This window comes from Lynx canadensis, chromosome D3 (genome assembly GCF_007474595.2).
Source record: "Lynx canadensis isolate LIC74 chromosome D3, mLynCan4.pri.v2, whole genome shotgun sequence".
In the NCBI taxonomy this organism is placed as follows: Eukaryota; Metazoa; Chordata; class Mammalia; order Carnivora; family Felidae; genus Lynx; species Lynx canadensis.
The window spans coordinates 92,822,058-92,837,066 of NC_044314.2; the positions used below are offsets into that span (position 1 = coordinate 92,822,058).

At 61.6% G+C, this 15,009-nt stretch overlaps 1 protein-coding gene across 1 annotated transcript in view; it reads right to left on the minus strand.

The window, feature by feature from the left end:
• The window catches only part of GALNT9 (polypeptide N-acetylgalactosaminyltransferase 9), a 61,063-nt gene extending 46,716 nt beyond the window's left edge, over positions 1 to 14,347 (minus strand). Inside the window, exons 1-4 of the mRNA XM_030336492.2 lie at positions 14,258 to 14,347; positions 12,931 to 12,990; positions 12,550 to 12,808; positions 9,485 to 9,665 (exon numbers count right to left, since the gene is read on the minus strand). Coding sequence (XP_030192352.2) covers positions 9,485 to 9,665; positions 12,550 to 12,808; positions 12,931 to 12,990; positions 14,258 to 14,347 — 590 coding nt within the window. The remainder of the gene's footprint in view (positions 1 to 9,484; positions 9,666 to 12,549; positions 12,809 to 12,930; positions 12,991 to 14,257) is intronic.
• Positions 14,348 to 15,009: the final 662 nt, after the last annotated feature.

The following is a 15,009-nucleotide window of genomic DNA, read 5'->3' on the forward strand; positions in this document are numbered from 1 at the left end:
CGCAGACAGCCGTGACCCCCGCGGGACGGAGGCAGCTAGTGCTCCCAGAGCACGGGGCCTCCCCCTGGGCCACCGCCACCGCCCCACCGCGCTCACCTGCACTTACGAGTCTCGCCCGTCGCGGACCCGCACAGTTTGCGAGTTGTTTGAATTAGAAGCGTGCCGTGCATGCCGCTCACGTCGGCCCCGCACAAACCTGCATTAAAATCATCTCCTTTACTCACAGCGCGACCCCCCCCCACCCGACACAAAGCCCGTGGAAAACACTGAGCACACAGAAGGCGCCGTCATCCAGCACAGGCCCGGCGCGACGGCTGGTGAAGCGGTAAAACCCGCGTCTACCGCGTGGGAGCGTGACCACGACCTCTGTCCGGGGGGCTGCAGCTCCCGGGGCTCTCCTGAGTCACCCGGCTCTCCTTTCCCCTGGGGACAGGCCACATGTCACCTGAGGCAGGCTGCCCTCACACCCGGCTCCTTCCACCAAGCGGAAGCTTCCGACGCCGCGCGACCGCGGCTTCTTTCGGGACTGCGTGGCGGAGCCACGACTCGGGGACCCTGCCGTGTGGTGAGCTCCTCCACGGGTGGCCCTGGTGGCTGTCACGTGCTTCTGCTCTCCACGCCCCCCGCCCCGTCTCTTGTTCTCACTTAAGCCAGTTTGAGGTGGGTTTTCTGTTTCTGGCGACTGAAGGGGTCCCGACCCGGCGCTGGCCCGAACGCTTGCCGCGTGCACCATGGGGACCCGCTTCCCTAAGGTGCGGGGTGCGGGGGGGGGGGGGGGGGGGGCGGCGTCTCACTGCCCCCGTCTCGACAAGGCTCCGTCCACGGGAGCTGGGCTTTCTCGGCACAGGGCTTCGTCCCCAGCCCGCCCTCAGCCAGCACGCAGACAGCCCCCGCTCGGGCCTCCCCTCCGTGGGGGCAGGGAGGGTGCTGCCTGCCAGCCCCTCAGCTGAATCCTCGGCCAGCCCCGGGGCCCGAGACCAGGGCGTCCCCACAATCCTGAGCGGCCAGACGCTGGGCAAGCCAAATGACACAGGAGTAGAGAGGAGCAGACGAGCATCCCGCCCTCACGGTTGACAGGGCAGACGGACAGCCGGCCCAGGACACCTGAGGAGGGGTCTGCAGGGACTTCCAGGAAAGTTTTCTCTATTCTTGAACAGAGACAAGACGCAGGAACATGTTTGTTCTAGCCCGTGGGGAAGTGGGCCTGTGATGATGTGATACCCGGAGCTGCTGCAGCCACGTTGTGACCATGCGGGGAGAAGCCCGACATTCTGGATGCGGCAGAACAGAGAACTGGGGAGAGCCTGGGTCCCTGACTCTGTCAGCCGCTGCCAGTCAAACCACTGTGGACCCTGACTGCAGACTTGTCCCGTGAGGTCAGGGATCTCGTCATCATGCAGCCACTTCTGGCTGAGTTGTTGTCTCGTCTGAAACTGTTGTCATCGACAGAGAACATCCGCTCTCTCTAGGGGGACCCCACTCCTCCCTGGAGTGTCATCCAGCCCGTGTACCCCAAACACTGTCACGCACAGTCAGGCGCTGTGGCCACCCGGCTCACCAGCGTCCCCGAGCGCCTCTCTGCACGCAAAGCAACACCAGGTGCTCCCACGTGGAGTCACCAAGAGCCGGAAGCCTGTTTTTATTTTTTTTTAATTTTTTTTTCAACGTTTATTTATTTTTGGGACAGAGAGAGACAGAGCATGAACGGGCGAGGGGCAGAGAGAGAGGGAGACACAGAATCGGAAACAGGCTCCAGGCTCTGAGCCATCAGCCCAGAGCCCGACGCGGGGCTCGAACTCACGGACCGCGAGATCGTGACCTGGCTGAAGTCGGACGCTTAACCGACTGCGCCACCCAGGCGCCCCTGGAAGCCTGTTTTTAGAGCCCCGAGCTACCACGGAGGCAATCTGACCGCCACGCGTCGGCGCTCTGGGGGCTGCTGGCGGCCGGCCGACAGGCTCGCGACAACCCCCAGGCGGCACCAGCCTCTGCCGGACCCCCCACAGAGCCCCGAAGGCCCTCAGAGCCCGTCCCCACGCGCCCCGTCCAGGTCCGGCCTCTGAGTCCATGAATGGGAATGTAGCTGAAGTGGGGAATCCGCTAAGCACACGGGCGCCCGGCCCACGGGGTGGGGGTTAGCGCGAGTGCCTCAGGTCCCTGCGGCAGAGGGCTGGGCTTCGTGCCGCGGGGGCTGCGGCTGCGACTTCACACCCCCACCTGGAGCCGGAGAGGCAGGAAATCCTTAACCGCAGAGACGTTTCTAGGAGGATTTATGAACCCACAGAGGAGCGGGGGTGGTGCCGAGGCTCTTGAAAGCCTCTTCCGAGGTCTCGGGGAGAACGCGTGGCGGGCACGTCCCCGCCGGCCTCACAGGAAACGGGGCCGCGGCAGCGACACTAATGGAGATTGATGGGGACGCCCTTTGTGCCGCTGGAGGAATAACCGCAGGACAGAGAGGGAATGAAGTGTGGCGTCCCTCCCGGGGGAGCAGCGGGCTTCGCCTCCTGACATCGGGACACGTCCGTCTCCTGCCGGAGGCGCCGCACGCACCCGGGAGGCTGCACCTTCGGAAGCCGTGACGAATGCTTCTGGGAACAGCCATCCGGAGGCTCTCGGAGGTGGGTCACCCGAGGAGCGTCTCCGCCTCTTGGCGGACGCCTTCCTGCTCGCGGCACCGGCCCGCTGTGTGTGACACGCTCCCACCCCCGTCCCACCCCCTTGGGAACGCCAGCAGGGACACGGAGTCCCGGACGAGCGAGGCCGCACCCCTGCTGAGGGGACACAGAGGCAGAGCGGCCCCCGCGAAAGCAGCACAGGACAGCCTCTTGTCTTGAGGTCCTGTCTTCCCCAGACCGAGTCCATCCGTCCGTCCAGGCAGCTGGCCGTGAGACCTTCCAGAAACCTGTATGTGTGCGCCCACACGCGTGCACACATACGTGACACGCACACAAATTCACGTGCACACACACACACACCATCTCCCATAGAGACCCAGGCACACACCACGGAGACGGGCGGCCCGGGAAGGACATTAATGGCTCGTATTTATTCGGGGTGCCTGTTGGCGGAGTTGAGCGCACACACAGACCACACTCGCTGCCGCACGCACCCAGACCCGGACGTGCACGGTCAACGCAGCCCCAGGACCTCCGGCCGTCCCAGCTGTCTTCGCACAGACAAGGTCCCAGGGCCAAGACGCAGCCCGTGTCCCCGGCTGCGGGGCACAGGCTCACCTCGCCGTGTACTCACAGACGGACGGACAGGCACGCCGCCCTCAGACCTCACGGCAAAGGCTTTGGAGGCTACAGACTCGCACGCAAACACCCACGTGTCAGAAACAGGACACGGGACACACAGAGACCCCTCTCACGCCCCTCCTCATACCAGGCAGTGGGGGGGACGGTCACAGGGCTCGTGGGGTCACCACCCGGTGCCCTGATGGGTACCACGTGGCAGCCTGGAGGTCTTCACGCACCCGGCGAGAGAGCTGGCTGCGGGGTCACCGAGGCCTCTGCAAATCACTGGGTCACAGGGAGTGTCACCGAGGTCTCGGTGAGAAGACGTGGCGGGCACAACCCGGCCACAGGAAACGGGGCCGCAGCAGCGACACTAATGGAAGTTTTGGAGGACGCCCTTCGTGCCGCTGGAGAAACAGCCGCAGGACGGAGAAGAGACGAAGTGTGGCGTCCCTCCCGGCGGAGCAGCGAGCTTCGCCTCCTGACACGGGGACAGGTCCGTCTCCTGCCGGAGGCGCTGCACGTACCCGGGAGGCTGCGCGAGGCTTCAGCGCCCAGATGCACAGTCTCCGGGGCCTGTGACCTCCAGCCCATCCAGTCTCTCCCTCGGACACCCCCAGGGGCTCGGACCTGCCAGGGGCCAGGCGCAGAGCGAGGGCTCCAGGCGGGCAGAAGGGAAGCGTGTCTCCTTCGGGAACTGACTGCCTGGTCAGGATGCCGCCCGGCCTGCAGTTCCGTGCTCCCCGGGGAGGCAAGGAACCAGGCGTCTCTCCCACGGCTCACCCCGCACGCTTCCGTGACAACGCCCCGGTTTTCCCCGTCTCCTTGTCTGAGACCCCCGCCCCCTCTCACAGACCCTAGACTCTCAGAGGGGCTGGGGGACCAGGCGCAAGGTACCTCTGGTTCTCCGTCCACTAGATACGACTTATTAGAGTTGACAGCCAGGCCGTTCGCAGCTTAGTTAACACGCACGAAGGCTCTGCAAACACGTTGGGGGGGGATTGGGGGGGCATTACTGCACACGATGTAGGACAAGCTCGGGCACAGCCACTCATTTTTATGATCCTGTTTAATTTGGATTTGCCAGTCTCCCTTTTATTATCCCGTGGGCCAGTCTTAATAATCAAGATCTATGTTATGTGCTTTGTGGCATAATTAAAGCTGCTGCTTAATTAGAAAAGCTACCTACCTCCAGACAAAGAGAAATCAATAACATGTCTAACGGGAGAAAGCGGGTGAGAACTTTGCTTTGAGAGTGGGCGGATCTGTCGGGCACGCGTGCACACGCATGCACACACGTGAACACACGCAAACACAGGTGCACGTACATATGTGCACACAGGTACACGTGCGTGCCATGCACACGGCACGTGCAGACACATGCACACGTACACACAAATACATACGTGCGTGCACACGTGTGAACACACACAGGTGCACGTACACGGGTGCACACAGGTACACGCGCACAACGCACAGGCATGCACACACAGACGCACACAGCACATGCAGGTACACGTGCACACATACACACACAAATACGTACGGACACACATCGACACATAACACGTGCACACGCACACCTGCACACACATTAACACACATACACGTGCACACACAGGCACACTTGCACATGCGTGTACACACGCACAGGCACACATGCACACAAACGTACACCCAGTGACACATACACACACGTACCACGTACGTGTACGTGTGCACACACAGGCACACGTGGGTAGGCACACGTGCAGACACACATACACGCACACGCACACACACTCCCACATCCCACATGTGTTTCTCGCGGCTGCACCTGTCAGAATCCAAGAGCAAGGCCGTTTCTCACTGGACGGATGGGCCCCACGGGGTGCAAGGCCATCTAGGGAATCGAACTCTGAAAGCTTAAAACAGGCATAGACTGAATGGCACTCATGTACTCATTCGCTCGGTCGTCCGTAGACGTTTGGTGAGGGCCTACTGGACGCCAGGTGTGGCTCCCGACCCGTGGCCACATGGAAGGCTCCCGCAAACAGCGCCTGGCCTCACAAACCCAGAACTCGGCACTCTGCAGCGGCCCACCGGGCCTTCCTCCGTGGACTCGTCCGTGCGTGACTCCCTCCGACCCCTGCTGCGGCGTGTCCGGCCCTGGCTGGCACGTCTCTGTCTGAGCGCTCGCAGGCCTGGCCACGGGGCGCTCTGAGCGACCACGTTTGGGCTTCAGGACCCGCGGACTGCTCATATGGCAGCTCGTGGGCCCACACCTGGGCCGGGGTGGAAACCCCGAAAACCGCCCTCTTCACCTCTGCCCTCCTCGAGAGGACGGCCAGCCAATCTCAGGGAGAGGGACACAGATCCCACCCTGGGGGCGGGGGAGGGGGCAGATTCGAGAAGATCCCGTCTTTGGAAAACACAACGTGCCCCACTGGGCTCTGTGGGGACGGTAAGAGCCCGGGGGGATCGCACGCCGCACGACGGGGTTCGGCAAACTCTGGCCCACGGGCCCAGTGCGGGCACTTGACCTTTCCTGCCTTGGTCTCCTGTCTGTAGAGCGTGGGCAATGCCGGTCCTCAAGGCCCTGGCACAGGGCAGCACCGGCAGCACCTTCTTAAACAAGCCCCAGGGACACGAGTGGCCCTGCGCTCGCCAAGCTGCACGAGAGCACGAGTCTCCCCTAGACACTGCGGCCGTGTTCTAAGCCACGGGTGCATGAGGGCTGTGGCTGCACGCGAGTAACCCCCACGACGCTGTCCCCTGGTGGGGGGGGGGGCAGCATGTCCAGACAGGCCAGGAGCCGGAGGGACAGGACGGGCTTCTTTCCGGCTTGTCATTCACACGCGTGACCGGGCTGGTCTGTGCGTGTCCCGATCACAAAGCCTCCGCCTTTCTTTTTGGGAAAGAAATGGCTACACATAAACATGTAAGAAAATGAAACCCACACTGTCTACTTCGGGGAGGCGGGGAGCTGTGCCCTTCCAGTCGGAGTGTCCGTAAAGTCAGGTTTCTATCGACTAAGGCGTATTGTAAATGGCGGCCCTTTGAGAGTTTGCCCTGACGTCTTCTTCTGAGACGTGAGGCTGGCAGGGAGCTGGTCGCTCCTGTCGGTTTTTATTTTGGCAAACGGAGGCTTCCTACGGGGGGAGTCTCTGCCACTCAGGGAAGGGCGGTGGGTCTCAGTCCTCAAAGGGAAACCCAGAGGAGCATCCGTGGCTCAGGCAAATCCCAGCAGAGTGAGATGCCGGAGCAAAGCATTGTGGGGACTCAAGGGTGTGCAGGGATGAGCCAGACGGAGCAGGGAGAGCCCTTTCCGCTTTAAGAAGCAGGAAACAAAATTCCAATTGACTAAGCAAAAGATTTATAAATGTATATGTGTGTGCGCTAGTTTACTACAGAGCCTGGAAGGCTTTTCATTTGTTTATAATTTATCGCAATTGTAGCTTCAGGAACAGCTGGATCCAGGTGCCGCGACGGTAGCACTGGAACCCGATTCCCCCCCACCTCCCAGCTCTGCCAAGCCCTGCACTGCGTTTGCCCTCGGGGTTCACGGGTGGGTTGTGGGAACTCCCAGCCTCCCTTTCATGATAATAAGATGGCTAAGCTCCCCAAGTTCCCATAATTGCAATTTTACTTTGACTGAAAGGCCTGATTTTTTCCCCCAACGGCCTGAGGTAATTCCGAGGTGCACTCTGATTGGATGGGCCCAGACCATGTGACAGCCCCGAGCCGGTCGCTGAGGTGGTGGACACAATGCTCTAATCACCTTAATCCCAAATCCTGGGATCTGCCCCGCAGCTGGAACAGCAAGTTTCCTGTGGGTTCCCCTGTGTGAAGGGGGAGCTGGTGCCCAGAGAAGGACAACAGGATTCCGGGGAGGCGGACAACAGCGTCTGTCACACACGCTCCCGTCTGTCCTCTACGTGTCCTGCTCTGATGGTAGATGATGCAGCAGGACCACCAGGAGAGCCTGCCCCCAGCCCAGCGCCGGCCACGGCAGACGGGGTAAGCGTCCTCGACCCCATGGGCTCCCTTGTGGCCGCAACTGCCGCCAGATGACGACACAGACAAGGACAGGCTTCCTAGAGTCTCTGGTGGCGAAATCCCTGAGGCTGGAAGTGCCACGATCAGGTCGGTGACATGGGAGGTGGGGGCCACTCCTACCACGTGCACAGGAAAGGCCCGGCCCTTGCCAGCTCCTGGGAGGTGGCTTCTGAGCCCTTGGGACATCCTGCCTGACGAGAGTGCCGTCGCCTATGTGGGACAGTCTATGCTGCAGAGTGATCTATGCTGGAGCCCTGAGCCACAGCATGGCCAGACCTCTGGGGACGGGGACTGAGGTCGGCCGGCCAATAAAACTCCGGACACCAGGGCTCGAATGAGCCCCCTGTTGTAATTCTTCATACGTGCGGCCACTCGCCATTGCTGGGAAAATTAAGCGCTCCCCTGGCCCCTGCCCTGTTCTCCGTGATGTCATTCTGTCCTTTAACAAACCGCATCGGGCGTATAACAGCTTTGCCGAGTGTGGTGAGTCCCTTCAGCGAGTTGCTGAGCCTGGGGTGGCTTCGGGGGGGTCTCTGAAAGGCACCGCGGGTGCCCAGCTCAGAGCCAAGAACAGCGCCCGACTCCAGCCACAGGGTGAGGCCTGAGCGGCCACTTATTTAGGTCCTGCTCCAGAGGTCGGGGCACGCTGGGGGGCGCTCAGGACTGCCACGCGCACTCACGCACGTGCACACACACATCCACACGTACATGTACACACGTGCACACTCAAACACTCACAGCCACGATCTCAGAGCACAGATTGGGTACGTCGCAAACCTGAGTCACTCAAGCCCGTGTCTGTGACTTTGTCACATCTGGACGTCCCCCGCGTCCTTCACTTAGCATGCTTCTTCAAATTGGCCTGTTTTACACTTAATTGCATTTTTTACTCAAACAAAGAATCGTTATTCCATCTCCCAAGAGGAAAGCCGACCTTACTCATGCTGAATCGATGGTACCCTCGAACACAAAACTGTTCTCGCCCGTGGTTGTGGCTGAGGCCGCGGGAGCGCGCGCTCCAGGCCTCCGCCCTCCGGGGCCACCCAGGAAGGGGGAACCTCTCTGGGACGAAGTCACAAGACAAGCAGGAGAGCCGGGCAGTGAGCTGTCGCCGTGCGGCTCCAGAGAGCAGGCCGCACCTAACGTCCTTGCCGCACCATAGACGCACCGGTTTCGGGAACCGCCCGGCCAGCCCCGCGCAGACGCGCACGCCGACACCCAGCGCCAGCTCACCTGGGAGACCCGCTCTCGGGCACCTCACCCTCGGAGCAACTGACGGGGAGCTGGCGGTCGGATCCCGCTGCCTGGCCTCGCGGGGCGGCCCGGAGGCCACCTCCGCCGTCCCGAATCCGCCGCTGCCCCACCACGTGCGCCAGCGGGCCCCACCCCTAACCACGCCCAACACGCACCTGCCCACGCTTCCTCCCTCCGGGCCGCCGGCCCTCCCACCTCTCGCAGGGCTTCCCGGGACGGCCTCCCAGGGCCTCGCGACACAGCCCAGCAATGCTCCCCGCCCCCTTCATGGAGTTTCCTCCGGGGCCCAGGCCCCGCCCATCACCAGGACCCCCACTCCCGGCCCCGCCCGGCACCACCCCCCCCTCCCCCACCCCCGGCCCAGCCCGGGCCTCAGCACCTCCCCGGGGAGTCCGGGGTTCCCGGCCGCCTGCCCCGTTTCTGCAGACGGAACCACAGAAAGGAGCCGGGCCGAGCCTGCCTTTCCTCTCCAGGACCCAGGTGCCAGGCTGGCGGGACTTTTTTCACGCAATGACGTCCGCTTAATATGGCATTTTGTTCCAATTTCGTCCCCGCCAAGGCACCTAACGAGCTTTCAAACAGGATGCCGCGCTTGTAGAGCAGGGCTCAGTCCTGAGAGGCCTCAAGGCCAGGCCGCAGCCGGCGACAGATTTGGGGGGGCGGGGGCGGGAATAGTGGACGCCTTTAGATGGTGGGGGAGGGGGGCCCCCACCGCAGCGACGGGACCACAAGCAGTGACGCAAGTCCAAGCCGGCTTTCTTACGCCCGCGCGCGTCTGTGTCGACAGAGACACCAGAAGGCGGCGCGGTCGCGGGTGTGGCCGACTCCACGTGCCGGGTCTCGACCCCGTGCCGCCTGCAGGGCCTCGAGCGCACACGTCGCCGTGCTCCGGGGGCCGCAGCTCGCGGGTGCGGGGTGTGCGGGAGCGGTGCCCGGGAGGAGGGCCGCGAACTCACTTTTTGGGCCTGTAGTCCGGGATGGTCCTGTCCAGGGAGATGCGGTCGCTGAGCTGCGCGTTGTACCCGTATTCCTCGTATTTGCTTTCTGTCTCCTGGCTGTCCTCACGAAGGGTGGCTGCCATGCCGCCCTGGCCCAGGCCCCCAGGCCCCTCCACCAGGCCGATGGGCTTGGCGAGGCCTGGCGGGAAACGGGAAAGGAGGGCGGTCAGCCAGGCCCCGGGACCCCCGTGCCCTCCCGCGCCCGCCCCCAGCCTCCGCTGGCGGCCCCCTTCTTTCAGGCCGAACTTGGCAAACCCCCTGCTCGCTGAGGGACCCTGACACTCGGAATTCAAGGAAAGTCTGTTAACTTTAAAAATTTAAAAAAAAATAAATAAATAAATGCTCACCGACCCTTGATGTCGTGGGTCTTTCTGACTGACCTGCACACAGTGGGACGCTAGCTGGGTTAAGTACCCGCGGCCTCCTGGGAGTCCCAGAGCCCCCGACACGCAGGACACCCGCCGCAGGACCCTGCCTCGAGCGCCGAGCGGGTCGGAGCTGACCTGGGGAGCCAGGCGGGAGACAAGGCCTCTGGGCGGGGCTGCGGGGCCACCAGGCCTGTGTGCTCGTGCTCGTGGGCTACCGAAGGCCAGGCCAGGGGCTTGTTCTTCTGGAAGGTTCTTCTAAGTGGCCACTCCTGCCAGAGGGGAACACGGCTCCGAGGGAACCGGACCCCAGCGCAGCACCCACCGCACGCGTGGGGCCAGCACCCTGGCTCTCCGTGGGGCGGGGACCCTGGTCCCGGCCCAGCTGCGCGGACTAGTGCGCAGTCCCGCCTCGGCCCAGATTGCAGACCCCAGGGAGGGCCGGACCTCGTCGGGCAAGGGGCTCTTCCCTACGCCACTGCCCCCCTGAGGTTTGTTACTCAACGAGACCCCCCAGGGGCACAAACCGAAATCCAAGCTGTACCCGCCCTCCAGTCCGGCCCCACCCCTCCCCTCCCCACGCTGCCGCCCTGCAGGGGAGCCCCAGGCCACAGAACCTAGGCGTTTTCCGGAATCCTCCATCATAAACCGGTTAACCACGTAGGACGGAAGGGTACGCATTGGGTGTAAAATTGAAAAATTATGTGACACATAAATCATTTCCACTTCTTAGTTTAATGTAAAAAAATACATATAATCATGCTATTTTTTTTTAATTTTTTTTCAACGTTTTTATTTATTTTTGGGACAGAGAGAGACAGAGCATGAACGGGCGAGGGGCAGAGAGAGAGGGAGACACAGAATCGGAAACAGGCTCCAGGCTCTGAGCCATCAGCCCAGAGCCTGACGCGGGGCTCGAACCCACGGACCTCGAGATCGTGACCTGGCTGAAGTCGGACGCTTAACCGACTGCGCCACCCAGGTGCCCCTATAATCATGCTATTTTTAAATGTCTGTGCTGCACCGCATTTTCCGCCTTCAAAAGTCTGTAAATAGCCACCTCCCAAAGGCAGATGTCCCCCCAAACCTGAGGGGACAGCAGTGTCGCTGCTCAGGGCCAGGCCCAAGGGAGGGGGGGCTGCTGTGGGGGGTGGAGGACCCAAGGGGTGGGGCCTGGAGGTGGGGCCTGGCAGGGGGTGGGGGCCCAGGGGTGGGGTGGGCCCGCGGTGAGGGTGGACTGGGCTAGGACTGGAGGAGAGGGAGAGAACCAGCCTGGGGGGTCAGGCCCTGAAAACTCACTGGGTTTCTTCACGTCACTTTTGAAAGTCACTTGTAAAAGTGAGATGCACGCAGGTCAGAAGATTCAAACAATGTAGAAAGCTCTGGAAAGACCATTTCCTGTGCCAGCCCCACTCTGCAAAGAACAGCACTTTTCTGGCTTGAGCTCTCCGCTCTGTCCCCGCACATGCACGGGATCTTATGGTCACTTTCCCTGGACGCCTGCAGGTGCACGGGCGGGGGGGGGGGGAGACGGAGCTAAGTCCACCCACCCGCCCTCCTCCCGTGGTCCCGGCTGTGGCATTATTCTCGGTGATGCCGGGGTTGCCTTTGTGACCTTAAGAGGAATACTTTCGGCTCTATTTCTGGAAGCGTCACTTTAGACAGAGCCTGCCGACTCCCTAGCGGGTTAAAGGAAAAATTAGCATTCTCCCGGGAGTTCTGCTCAACGGCTCTAAGTTTCATTTACTCATATATTTCTCCAGTTATACAGACTCCTAACCGTATACGAATAAGCTAGAGGTCCGCGGCACGAGCTGTGCCTCGTTAGCAGCCCCGTATTTACCATGCGCTGAAAATTTTGTCAAGAAGGCCGTTTGCATGTTGTTGTTCTGACAACAATAACAATTTAAAAATAAGACGATGAATAAGCCCCCAAAAGAAATAGCTATGCCATCGCTCCCACATTGTCCGAGGTCACTTACGGCATCTAATTTTGTTCGACGAGCGTGACCCAGCCCTCCCTGACTGGTCTGTAGGTGGGTTCTAAAATGAGGAGCGAGCCCGCATTCGCCACCTGCTCGCTGCAGAGGGGGCCTCAGGCGAGCCCCCCGACCCGGTTTGTGCCCCCGCCCCCGCCGTGAAGAGCTTTCAGACGTCAAGGCGGCATCGCTTGCCTTCCAGACGCTATTAATTTCCCGAAATGTGTGCATTTTGGTTGGCTTTGGGCTCGGATCTTGACTTTCTGTCCACTTTTTAGGTAGCAACAATACACAGCGTGTGCCCTGCGGACACAGGAACTCGGCCGGCAGTCCCATGCCACCACGTCCCCGGGCCCCAGACAAGAGCACCTGCTCCGGGGAGGCCAGCGGATTCCAAGGGGAAGGGAGGCAGGAGGCCTGTGACACAGGAGAGCGCGTGACCGCCAGCGGTCTGTAAAAATCCGTGAAATTTGCACAAGGCGTTCCCGCGGTTTTGGTGCTTTTACAGACAGTGAAAGAGGGATGTCCCCGTCAAGAGGGAGCACCCTGAACACCGACGTGGGGTGAGGCGCCAGGGAGCAAGGCCCTGGTCACGTCTCCATCAACCCGCCAGTTCCTGTCAAAGTCACCTCGCTGGACATGTACCTTTGACTCACTGGCCAGCACCCGTGTAACTCACGTGTGGACGAGCCCACGTGCCACACGCGTGTCCCCGGCAAGGCACCGCCCTCCGCGCTCACCGTCACCAGACGGTCTCGGCAGCAGGCCCGGGGCGGTTTGAACAGCGAAACCAATAAAAGCACGAACGCATGAACAAGACGCTCTGACAGACCTTGAACAGGACACTTGTCCAGGGTGGGGGCGCCGGGGCAGGGCCGTGCCTTATGCCCTCGGGCCGGCCTCAGAGCTCCCGCCTCCACCGCGAAGACGCCCCAGCACTGATTTGGGTAGAAATGAACCCAGAGAGCGCCAAAGCGGCATCCCCAAACCATGTGAGTGAGCGAGCCCCAGAGTGTGAGCAGCGCCTGAGCTCCCGGCCGCACCCCTGCCACCCCACTACCTCGGCCCTGGGGGGCGGGGGCTCCTCGGAGGAACGGGGGCTGTAGTCCTGGGGGCCTGGCTGGGACACAGACAGCAGGGGCCCACGCAGAGCAGCAGGTGCGCAGGTGTGGGGTGGGCGGAGCACTGGCATCTCCAAGAAGCTTCCAGACATGCAGATGCTGCCTTCCAGGGACCCCACTTCTGCGTGGCACAGGGGCTCCCGGCCTTCTGTGGGGGTGGGTCATGTGCTGCTGGCCCCAGCAGGAGTTTCGTGTGGAACCCGCCTGTGGCTCCAGGTAAGGGTTCGGGGCTGGTCACTTCTGGGCCTCGCCCTGTGTCTTGACCCCTGACCTCTCAGCAGCCGCGGCAGCTCTGAGAGGCTGGCCCTGGGGGGCACGGCTCGGGGGAGACAGTCAGAGCCGCCAGCCCAGTTAGGGCTCTGCCTGAGCCGGAAGGTCTGTTAGAGCTCCGCCAATTAAAAACCTGCGGATGTGATTTAGCTTTTAAGGAGTCGTGCATATCAGTGCTCCCTGTGGGGTTGCCGGGACTCTCATCTTCCCTCTTTCTGGGATGCCTGGTGTTGACTCACGTTCTCTCTCACAGATCCTTCTGGAGAGGCAGGGTTGCTTGATCCTCGGGTAACGAGGGCAGACGGAACCAGGAGGGACTTGTGAAGATTGAAGGTGGCCTGTCATTACTGGGGGGGCCAAGGCCCGAAATCCACTGAACTGATGATGGCCGACAGCCGGCCGAGGCCCCTGGGGTCTACACCTAAAGACACGGCTCTGTCCTCACATCTCCCAGAGTTCTGGCTTCCGAGCACCCCCACTGAGCCCTGTTGGGGGTGGGGGCAAAACGTCCTTGTTCCTGCTGCCGCCCTCCGGGGTTCATGCTCTCGTTAGCCGGGCCACCAAACGCATGACCCACAGGCCCGGCGGCCGTGTGGGTTGAATCACGGCTAGGCCCTGGTGCTCCGGACTCGTGGCCGTGGCCTTATTTGGAAAGGGGTCTCTGCAGAGGTAATTGCTTAAGATGAGGTCGTCCTGAATTGAGGTGCGTCCTAACCCACTGGCTGGGGTCCTCATAGGAAGAAGGGATTTCGGACACAGACACACACAAAGAGAAGATGGCCACGGGACGACCGAGGAAGAGCCTGGAGGGACGCGGCCACGAGCCAAGGAACACACGGGGCCACCAGGAGCCGGATGAGGCGGCACGCACCCTGGAGGGAGCCTGTGGAGGGAGCAGGGCCCCGCCCCGCCTGGACCTCAGGCTTCTGGCCTCCAGCCGTCGCTGTGTGTGGTGCTTTGTCAGGGCAGCTCCAAGAGACCAGGGCGCAGACCCACCGCCCACACGGCCACCCAGACCTGCGTCAGCTGGGACAACCGGACACACTGACGGGAGCCGTACATCGGACGGCGCTCAGCGCAGCCCATCTCGGGCCACCCTCCCGGGCAGATGTGGGTGCGGATCACAGAGGCACCTCCTCAACCAGAGCGAGGTGGTTTTTCCTGCGAGCAATTTTCCACTTCCTCCTGTAGCGGAATCGGGGCCCCAAACTCTTGGTTCCATCCTCGAATGCGATGTGATTTTGACAACAATGGGAAATTTGCATGCGTCAGCTCGGCCTTTGAAACGTCTGTCCAAGGACTTCAACGCAAACAGAAGCCACGCCTCCTACCCGTGACTCTGGGACTTCCGCAGGTCACAGGCTGGTGGGACAGCTGTCGGTGGTCACACTGGCCGGTGGCCGATGGGACTTCCTCTGCTCCCCGTGACGGGCCCTACACCACGTGCTTTTCTCACCCCATTTCCTAGAGGGGACCCCTGAAGCTCACAGTGGCTGCATGGCCTCCTACCCGCGTGCTTTAAACTTTAAAACCTGAAAGAAGAACTTTATTTTACTTTCTAAAGTTTATTTTGATTTACTTTCGAGAGAGACAGACAGATGGTGCGTGGGGGAGGGGCGGAGAGAGAAGGAGAGAGACACAGAATCCCAAGCAAGGCTCCTCGCTCTCCGTGCGGAGCCCATCGTGGGGCGGGAACTCATGAACCACGAGATCGTGACGCGAGCAGAAATCAAGAGTCGCACACTTAC